At 38.6% G+C, this 11003-nt stretch overlaps 1 protein-coding gene and 1 long non-coding RNA gene across 3 annotated transcripts in view; one reads left to right on the plus strand and one right to left on the minus strand.

Annotated features, from left to right (window-relative positions):
* LOC107838207 (uncharacterized) overlaps positions 1–11003 on the minus strand; it is a 27247-nt gene that overhangs the window by 10390 nt on the left and 5854 nt on the right. The window lies entirely within an intron of this gene.
* Positions 1–11003, plus strand: part of LOC103149233 (secretory phospholipase A2 receptor-like) — a 29736-nt gene that overhangs the window by 4949 nt on the left and 13784 nt on the right. The window contains exon 1 of one of the 2 annotated variants that reach the window (XM_007568288.1): positions 8204–8624. The exons of the other annotated variant lie outside the window; for it this stretch is intronic. Coding sequence (XP_007568350.1) covers positions 8467–8624 — 158 coding nt within the window. The 5' untranslated portion in view covers positions 8204–8466. Of the gene's footprint in view, positions 1–8203; positions 8625–11003 lie in introns of those variants that run through there. 2 annotated transcript variants of the gene reach the window in all.

Below are 11003 nucleotides of genomic sequence, written 5' to 3' on the forward strand. Positions count from 1 at the left end.
ACACACCCCCACCACACACCTCCCCCACGAGGTGGAAGAATTCTATTGTCTCCCACTGTAAATTACAGCATTATGATTCTTCAAAAATATATGCCTATAGGAACAAGCCTTTGTCATAGAACAATACAGGTACCTGAACAAAAAGTACTTCTTCTACTTTTTCAAATTTCTGTACATTACAACCACAAATAGGTAAAAAAAAAAGTTAAACATTAGAGTTGTATGCATTTGTATCTTTACTTTTTTACTTTATTAAACATCAGGTCCGGTCATTGCATTAACATAAATCATGTGCTTTATTTTCTCACCAGTCGACTCCAGATTGACAGAATCAAGAGAAAGATTAGCTTTTACTGTATACAGTCACATGTGTAACTTACTATTCCCAGTTATTCCATCAATATTTTATTAGTTAATACTTGTGATATATCCAAAGTAAGCTTAATACCAAACCTTGTATCAGTCAGTACCTTGGTACCGTTGGTTCAGTGATTCCAGCTCTTTCGTGTTTACTTTGAATAGAAAATAAAACATAAAACACAGAATTGAAATGGTTGTGCAATATGAGTGTTTAGTTAATCAGAAGAAGTCTTTCCAATGCTTGAACTCTCATTGTAAACAAACCTTCATTATCTCTGTAGGTGCTGAACCTTCACTTTCAGTCCAGCCAACCAGGCGCTCATCTCCCTCAGGACGGCGTTGATGTCCTGTGTGCAGGTCTGCTGGTCCAGTTCTACCTGCCCCCCAGTCTGCCTTAAATGTGAAAGAATGTCATTTTCAGACTCCGCTTGAGGTTGAGCTGCAGAGACGGAGCAGACCAGCAGCAGCAATGGAAGCAGCGTTCTTATTTCCATCCTCGGTGTTGGTCTATGTGGGTCAACTCTTAATTATTGTGACTTAAACTTCCTCAAGCCTTAAATACTGAATTTTATTGTTCGTGACAAATTATTACCAGTCGGTCGGGCTATTTCCAGGCAACGCACTTCAGCTCTCATGTCTTCATGTTTCAGCTGTGTGTTTTCTTGCTCTGCACGAAGAGACATGATCTGAGCATGAAGTGCATCATTCTTACTTGCAAGCATGTTATATTTTGCTTGCAAGTCTGGTTGCCTGGAACTCCTGCCAGTTTTGGGAGCACTCGTCTTTTATGTTTGTAAAGGTTCAGTGTTTTCAAGGTTCTTCAAGTTGTAAGTTGCAAGTTCCTACATTTGAGACAAAAAACAGAAAGAGCCGATATGTGGGTTTTAAGTGAATGAGTACTGAGTCCATTGTTGATGTGATCTCCTGGAATGTAAGAGGCCTCAAAACAGTAATGAATAGTGTTAAGAAAATACATTTAAAATATGCTTGTTTTAAAACTTAACATGTCTTGATTGAAATAGCTTAAATATAGTTTTTGGACTAATCTTTTGGTTACCTGCAGCTATAGCAGATTGCCTGCTAAATCTTTTGATCTGCCCTTTGTCTGTGTGGGAAAGAATCAGGAGAAGTTCCAGCTTCACACTGATTGAGTTCAGGCCAGTGGAGGAGAAGCTCCACTTCCACTTTGTTTAGATAACGGTGACAACTGGTGTTTGATCTTGAAAACAAATTGTAGGGAGTTTCTAACTTTTAAGAGGGTCCGAGACAGCTCCTGGTTGGATGAGCAAAGATACGCCTTATTTGAATAAATTAAAGAGAATAATACGCCTTCACTATAAAAGTTTGTGCACGTGAGGAACAAACTAGATTTGCTTTTGCAACTCTCCAAAGACGTCTTTGCCTTTCTTTCTTTCTTCTTCTTTTCTATTTGTCTCAGGTAAATGAATGTCTGCTTTAGTGTGTTTGAAGTGTCTGTGTTGTCAATGTGATTTTATACTTTTAAATGTTAGAATAAACTCTGGAAATGTATGAGGTGAAGCGTTGACTGTCATCTCTGTTAGAGACTTTTTGGTATTATCATTTTGTTATTACTTTAGTTCATATTCAGTCTAATGTTAATCAATAGATAATCAACATTCAGTCTATAGATCGTTGTGATTTTCTGTTTAAAGTGTTCTCTTCCTTATGTGTGTATGAACTGACCTGGAGGTCACGCCTGTCTGTTCATCTTCATGTGAAACAGTTAACTCTGTGTTTTTCAGACCTTAAATTCTTATCAACCAGAATACCTCCTAACTTAGGAACTGCCTGTGTGCAGTCGTATTTTGTCTTGTTGACAGGTTGACCGAGATTTGAACCGGGCTCAGACCGTAGATCAGATATCACACCTGGAACTGGGTTGCTAGTTGTTTGGGTTAGAAGTTTTACGACCTCTATTGCGTTTCCTGACTGCCCCCTTGGCTGTTTTTCTTTGACAATAAAACAGGGGCTCACGCGGAAGCAGACCAGAACGCTCTGTGAACGGCTCGGAGGAGCAGTTGGCGGAGTCTTCTCCTTCTGCAAAAGCTTGGCCATAAAATTCATATACGTTGTCTGTGGTTCTTTTATGTAGGTTCGAAAGGAAAAATACCCATCAATCTCTGTGTGGCTTTTGTTTCCACGTATGGAATCATTGAATCCGGGAGCACAAGAGAATATAACGAGCCAGAAATTAATGATTTTATTCTCTACAATAGACTTAAACAATACCATCCAAAGGTGGTTTTTATCCAAGAAACACACTTACTTACAAATGACGTTGCACGACTAAGAAGAAGATGGCCAGGTCAGGTATTTTCAAGCTCATTTTCTCCACATGTTGGAGGGGTTGGGGGTGCGGGGGGGCAATTCTTATTCATAAATCTTTACTTATTTGTATAAAAATAGCTAACATAGATCCTGCTGGGAGATTCATCATAATCCAAGCCTCACTGATGAACTAAAACTTAATTTTGGTTAACCTGTATTGTCCTAATATAGATTAGGAAATAGACCCTGATTTCTACAATAATTTGTTTCTCTCTATTACAGCTTTCCATGGTGATGTGATCTTTGGTGGAGATTTTAACTGTACTTTAGATCCTAATATCGACCGATCAGCAGGTTTAGATTTGTCCCACCCTAAAAGTAGACGGCTTATACAGCATTTTATGTTTGAACTAAACTTAAGAGAAATATGGAGAATACAGAATCCAACAAAGAAAGAATATTCTTGTCACATAATATCTTGTCACATAATATCTTACTTCTTAATTTCAAATTCTTTGGTTGCCAGAATTAAGAGTTGTGCCTACAAAACATATTGATCTCTGACCACTCACTATGCATGCTTAAATTTTCACCCTTCGTTTAGTTTAGACGTAATCCTATTTGGCAATTAAAATCCCACTGGTTGCAAATGCCCAACTTTCTGAAATATATTGAGAAAAATATTGATGATTACTTCAGCCTTAATAAATTCGAGACTACAGCATCTATTAGTCTCGGATTAATGTTCCGGGGGAGGTAAAATATCTTGGTCATGTGCTGACAGACCATCTGTCTGATAATGAGGACATTTACCATCAGGTTGGAATGATATATGCTCAGGCAAATATCCTTGTTCATAAGTTTGGATTCTGTTCTGATGAAACTGAACTTATTTAGATCATATTGTACATCACTGTATGCTGCACATTTGTGGTGCAATTTTAAAAAAGCCAGTCTTCATAGACTGAAGGTGGCTTATAATGATGCACTAAGACTTTTGTTAAATAAGCCCACATGGACCAGTATCTGATCCCATCAGTACTTTGATGGCTGTTTTAAGAAAGCTTATGTATAAATTTATTTGTCGTTTGAATCAGTCTAATAATTGAATTATTCCACTGTTGACTAACGTTAAATATAGTGCAGTAAAATACTCATCTGTACTTTGGAGACATTGGTATGATTGCCTCTTGAATGGTGAGAGGTTTGAGTGTCCCAATGATCCTATAGAGCTGTGTTGTCTGGGGCTTTATGCCCCTGGTAGGGTCACCCAAGGCAGACATCCTAGGTGAGGGACCAGACAAAGCGCAGCCTGAAGACCCCTTTGATGAATGTGAATGTTGGATTTGGTGTTCCCTCGCCCGGACACGAGTCACCGGGGCCCCACTCTGGAGCCAGGCCTGGAGGTGGGGCACGATGGTGAGCGCCTGGTGGCCGGGCTTTTACCCGTGGAGCCCAGCCGGGCTCAGCCTGAAAAGGAGACATAGGTCCCCTCTCCCATGGGTCCACCAGCTGTGAGAGGGCCCAAACGGGTCGGGTGCAGTGTGGGATGGGTGGTGGTCGAGGGTGGGGTCCCTGGCGATCTGATCCTCGGTTGCAGAAGCTGGCTCTTGGGATGTGGAATGTCGCCTATCTGGTGGGGAAGGAGCTGGAGCTAGTGTGTGAGGTTGAGAGGTTTATAATAAACCCACTGCCTCAGTTATAACTAATAACATTGTATCTAAATTATTTAATCTAGCTAGGAGCACGCGTAAAGGCTGTCTATATAACCTTTACATTTTCCTGCATTGAAAATCTGTTAGTTGCCAAATGGTGCTTATTTTCTCATGAGAAAATGACTCCTATAGGACTCCAGAGGGGCACTTATCACTTGTTTCCTTTAAAAAAAAATCAGTCATAAGAATGAATCAAGTACCAAGGTAAATGTGCAAATATCATCTAAAAACTTTAAACAGACAGTGAAATCTTTAAATTTTCTTAATTTGTATGGATGGAATTGTCAGTTACTGCAAAAGCTACTAACTCAATAAATTAGAATGTTTTGTTTTGTTTTGTTTCTTTGAAAAATGTTGTATTGAGTTTGATTAGAGAGAGATCCCCAAGTTGGTACACACAACATCAGTTGTTCAGTTATTCACACGTTCACAAACCAATGGAACAAAGAAAAACAAAGACAAAAAAAATCCTGGAATACTATTCAAGAATTCAAAAGATGATGAGAAAATTAAATTTCTTAATAAACATATAAAGAAAACCATGTTAGTTTAAAATATAGTAATATAGTATAGTAATATAGTAACTTAAAAGTAATTCACAAAGCACTGACTTACTTTCTTTAGCGTTACATCTTGTTAGATGACTGGAGATTATTCTGTCATCTAAAACATACCTGGAGTGTTGCTTTGATTCTTTCAAACATGTTTGAGAAAACCTTTCATCTCCATGGCCACCATTTTGGGGGTGCCTAAATGCTTGCTCTCAGTAAGTGACACCTTTTCCTCGCTGGTGCTGCAGTGTGTAAACCTAGCTTCTAAATTACAGAGCAGCCCTCCCCCACGACTCCCTCACTCCTCTCCTTCAGACTAGCGGCAGCAGCAATTAGCAAACACATGGTCGAAATGAGAGTCTGCTGAGCTCATCACATGGTCTACGTCTCAATGCAATGTTCCTAAGGACATTGTTAAAGGTTTAATGGAGAAAGGCTGTAGTGATGGCATGCTGTAGGTGGAGTGGTCAGAAAGAGCAGGAGATTCTTAAAGAGACAGAGGCCCAATTTGAAGACTTTTAAATTGCGAGTTATATTTTGTATATATAGCATTTTTATAACAACTGAAGGTAACATAGTTACTTTATTGTGTTGTAACATGACACTATGTGGCTGTAAAATATAAAGTACTGCCCCTTTAAGAAATGTTTGGTCAGGAAGAGGTGAATTGATGCTTGGCCACCTGCTGTCATTTCATCAGACCCAAAACTCTTCAAAAGAATTCAGCAGCTATTGTTGCTCCTATCCTGTGGTTGTCTGACTATCCAAATTTGTTACCAGCAACTATGTCGATCCAGTCATCCTAACTTGGCTCTCAGCCATCATGTTTGGAGTTGTAAATGCCTGGAGTGTTTCTGAGACGGTATGTGTTGCGCTTCAGTGCCAACATTTTTGGGTGTTGATTTGAAGCAACATTTCATCCCCAAAAGCCTTTGATTGTGCCAACATGGAAAATTATGTTGGCACAATTAATTTAAGGATTTCTTAGTCTTAAATTAATCTAGACTTATTTAATCAAGACTAGATTTTGTTACTATTGCTGGAACTTAGTCTGTTCACTGACAGGATTTGGACCCTCTCATGGTTCTGATTAATGGTTCTGGACTTTCCCTTTATGGATTTTTCTCATCAGAACCTTTTTTGACCTGGAACATAGTGATTCAGAGTTGCTTACGTCAGTGTTTTTCAACCACTGTGCTGCGGCACACTAGTGTACCGTGAGTGATCGTCAGGTGTGCAGTGAAAATTATCCAATTTCACCTGCCGTATTTTCCGGACTATAAGCTGCTACTTTTTTCCTACACTTTGAACATGCTGCTTTTCTGTGGATTTTTCTTAAACCACCAGGGGGCTCTTTAGCAGGAAGTGAATCATTGGAAGTCAAAATTGGAAATCAAAGAAGAACGCGCTAATTTTCATTTGGAACAATCATATGCTAGCAGCAGGCACGACGGAGAAATGTTTTCAGCTTCTAAGCTGAGGAGTGTCGATCTGGCAGTACAGGACGGAAATAGAGCCAGTGCACGTAAACTCAGCGTGAACAAAACCGGATTTGGAGACGGAGAACTGCGTCCTTAATATATCATTATTAGGATGCAGCCCTCTGCTGCCCTCTGCTGGGTCCTTATGGAAAACCGAGAGCGGCAGAGATACCAGCGGCCTGTAGCCCAGTGCATGGTGCGCTCATAGTCTGGAAAATACGGTGATTGGTTTTTTTGAAAACGAATTAATTATCTGCAAATGATGCCATCTTCGAGTGTCTTTGCTGTAGTAGTGACTAGCGGCGTAATCATGTAACTTTATTATCACTAGATGGCAGTAGGTACAGAGCATTTTACATTAAAACAAGAGAATTAGTGATGCATGAATGTTATTACATTCATGCATCACACATGAATGCATGAGTTGCATGCATTCGTGCATGCAACTCATGCATGCATGAATGCATGCATGAGTTGCATAATAACATTCATGCATTAATATGCATGAATGTTATTACATTCATGCATCACACATGACAGTGCTGTGGCACTGTTCAGGTGTATTTTTTAAGTGACATGATAAGTGCAATTTGAAATAAGAAATGTAAAATATGATAAAAATAAATGTTTGTGTTTATTTGATTCCTATTCAAGACACTTTGATAAGAATGACTATATATGTAATATAGGCGGCTACAGAGTATCTTTGTTTACATTTTTGGTTGGTGGTGTGCCTCGGGATTTTTTCAATTAAAACAATGTACCTTGACTCAAAAAAAGTTGAAAAACACTGGCTTACGTCATGCATCTCCACACAAATACACAAAAACTAACACTGGAGAGTAGTAGTGGTGTCAGTGGCAACATGTATCTGTTTAGCAAATTTCACGTTTTGTTTGTCAGTGAACCGCAGGAACGTCTGAGTGTTTGTCTTGGAGTAGGATATTCAAAGCTGCTCTCGACAACATTTGACCTGCTGTAAAATAACTACAGCCAGGGGCGCTGCCAGAAATCTTGAGCCCCCTGACAAAAAATTTGATTGGGCCCCCTGCACAGCTGCTTTTACAATTTTTTGAGTCTGTCTGACCCATAAAAAGCATCACAATTTTAAAGGCTTGCATCTGCCTTTCTTTCTTTGGTACAATACTGATACTAGCACAATATTTATTGCTCATGAATTTAACATCCAACAGTCCACATACAGTATGCAAGTAGATTGCTTAAATTTTTTCCATTAGTTTTAGATACTGAAATGTCTCTCCCAATGAGCAACATGCTATGTAGTTGCATTTTATTCAAGCTGCAGTATGAAACTTTAATAAAAAATGTTTTCTCCATATTTGTTAAAGTTGTCACCATGTCATGACAGTTTGTTATGAGACAGATAATCTGTGAAAATAATCAATCTCCTCCATCTCCTTCCTGAACTACTATTACTGGTTAAAGTAATGCAGCGTTCTGACCAAAACAACCAATCAGAACCAGGAGGAGGGTCTTAGCACTGTCAATCAACCTCATTCACTCACTGCTAAATGTGCTAATGGGGGAGAAACAGCTTATCATTACAAGAAACTGTTTATCTGCCGTCATTGGTAGATATGCTAGCTAAACTGAGCATTCACAGCTCTGTGCTATGCTACACAATCATGGCACAAATCAAGCGGGAGAAAGGATGAGCAGCACCATATGAGATTGTGATTTACAGCACTGAAACTCTCCTGCCACTCACTGGTTGTTTCTAGAGAACCCTGGGAGAAAGCAGAGAACATAGATTTTTCACAGATAAGGTGTATAACGTTGGTCCTATTATCAACTGAAAGAAGTTTGCAACATTTACTGCCATTTCTGAGTTCTGAGCTGGGAGGCTATGGTTGGGTAAAAAGCAAACAAGTTCCTGTTGGTAAATCAGAGGGACTTTCGGTCAGGAGGCCAAGTTCTCGGATGGTTCGTGCTTTATTGTTTTTTTATGCAAAAGCTCCTGAGAAGAGATCAAGAGCGAATGCAGAGCAGAACTCAGAGAAGGGCACAAAGACCAGGACAGATTAGTGACTTAGTTAATTACATCCCAGGATGGTTGACTTACTCTGCATATCCAGACGGGCTTCATTTCATTTCCATTTCACTGTGATTGGTCAGTGGGAGTTCTTTATCGAGCACACTGGCTGCAAAATGACATCACTCGAAGAGAAGACAGTTACAGTGACTTCTCCCTGCTGCTCCAGCACTAAGTAAGTATCGACATGTTTACAGTCTGGAGATGATCTCATTTCACTTCTATGTGTGAAGATCAGAAGTTCAGGAATTGTTTTAAGTGTTGATCTGAGGCAGGAGTTTTTTAAAATGTTTTTTTGCATGTTGAATCTAACCATTTAAGCAATGTGAGCTTACATAGTTAAACGTAAAATCACTGTGACAAATGAATCCAGGAGGAAAAAAAATCCTCATAAAATGTGACAAAATGAGCAGCATGTGTTTTTATCAACTATTTTAGATTTAACCCTAAAGCTGCTTTTACACATCACACCAGTCTTTAAAACTACCTGAATTATTAAGTTGTGCTTGTTCATCATTTTTGAATAATTGAATTGTCTAAGTTCGCCAAACCAATGTAAAGACAGAGGCGAAAGCTTCCTGTATGTTGACTTAATAAGCATTAAAATTAATCAGTTATTACTTTAATGTTATTTTTTTGTCTGTTTATGTTGAATTTTACATAATAAAATGCAGTGGATCCACCAGACACAGGAACACTGGCTGGTTAACCAAAACATGAACACAAGGGTCACTGTTTACTACCACTGTCAGTGGTAGTAAAATCTGTTCATATTACAAAATCCTATTAGCTAGAATTCAAACATGTTTTTACATCTGTTGAGTTGCTAATGAGCAAAACTCAAATTATATAGATTAAATTTCTGGGGAAAAAAATCTATTTTTGTGACCGAACAGCAGTTGGGGCAAACTGGTGGGAAGCAGTAGAGTCTTCACCAGACAGTGTGCATGTTAAGTAATATTAAGCAATAATTCCCAAAATTCAGTCCTGGTTAAGAATGCAAAACTAGTTATGATACAAAACTTCCACAACCGTTGGTAAAGGTTTTGGTTTGTTTGTGAAATTAGAAACAATTGTATTGTGAAAAGTCTTTTAATAGAGGGAAACTGGATTTATCCGGTTTTTATCCAGATGCTTCCTTCAGTTCTGAACATGGTAGAAATAATAAGCTGGAGAGGATAGTAACACTATCCTCTCCAACCTGGAGTCAATTTGTGTTCCCTGTCCTAAAGTTGAGTTTAAACTGTGCTGCCACTTCATGAAAGTATAATAGTGTTACTACTAATTCTTGGTTTCAAAGCAGATGCATTGTAGTGCTTTAAATAAAACCTCCATACTGTTCATTCAATCAATCAATCCTCTTTATTTAGACACAATTATGGTCCATAAACAGACAAAACAAGAACAATAAAAAGAAGAAAAATAAAAAATATATAATAAAATAATCAATCACTAATATATAAACTAATCCGCCAGTGATTCCACAAACTGGAGAACAACCTCACTGAGCTTTGAACAGGATTGGTCAAAGTCTGATGATGCTGTTTGCAGTCAGTTAATCTACACATACATCTGTGCATAATGTTTCGAAGCACAGCAGCACAGGTTGGTACGTTGGCATTCACAAACATCTGACTGGCACTACTCCATCGCGGTACCCTAAGCAGCATCCTCATGCCATCATTATAAGCGACCTGAAGTTTATTCATACTGCTTTTCCTGTAACGCCGCCACAGGTGGGATGTATACATTGGAGTACAGTATGCTTTAAAAAGTCCAATTTTGACAGATGCTGAGGACATGGAGAACCTCCGAAGAAGTATATTAACTTGTACATATTGAGTACAACGCTGCCTGTAAATGTCTCTATCATCAGGCAGGTCAGTGGTGATGTAATATCCCAAATATCTGACCTCATCAGTGACCTGGAGGATGCTGCCAGACAGGGTGAAGTCAGGAAAAGATAATTTAGTGTCTTATTTGCTGTTGACAATCATGATGTTGCTCTTTTTTGCATTATATTTAATGTCATGCTGTAACCCGTACGGAGAGGAAATCCCTAACAGTTGCTGCAGACCAGCATTATATGGACAGAATATCACAAGATCGTCAGCGTACATCAGGTGGTTGATGGTTCCATTACCAACCCGACAGCCAGTCCTACATTGATTCAGCAGCTTAGATAAATCATCTATATACAGATTAAAAAGGCAAGGCGATAAAATGCTGCCTTGTCGCACACCATTACCCACATAAAAAGAAGATAATACAGAGTTTCCCCATTTCACAGACATATTCTGGTGAGCATACCAATACATTCTTAATATTCCAATAATATTCTTAATAAATATTTCGGAACTCCTCTCTCATGCAATTTATGAAACAATTTGTCATGATTAACATGATCAAATGCTTTTGATGTATCTACAAAACACATAAAAATTGTGGTATTATGTCTCTTGTATAAATCTAAAATTTCCTTGAGAGCAAAAATGCACATATCGCTGCCAAGTTTTGGTTTAAAACCAAACTGATTATCAGATGTGGCTATAAA

Source organism: Poecilia formosa, unplaced genomic scaffold, assembly GCF_000485575.1.
Source record: "Poecilia formosa unplaced genomic scaffold, Poecilia_formosa-5.1.2 Scaffold220, whole genome shotgun sequence".
In the NCBI taxonomy this organism is placed as follows: domain Eukaryota; kingdom Metazoa; phylum Chordata; class Actinopteri; order Cyprinodontiformes; family Poeciliidae; genus Poecilia; species Poecilia formosa.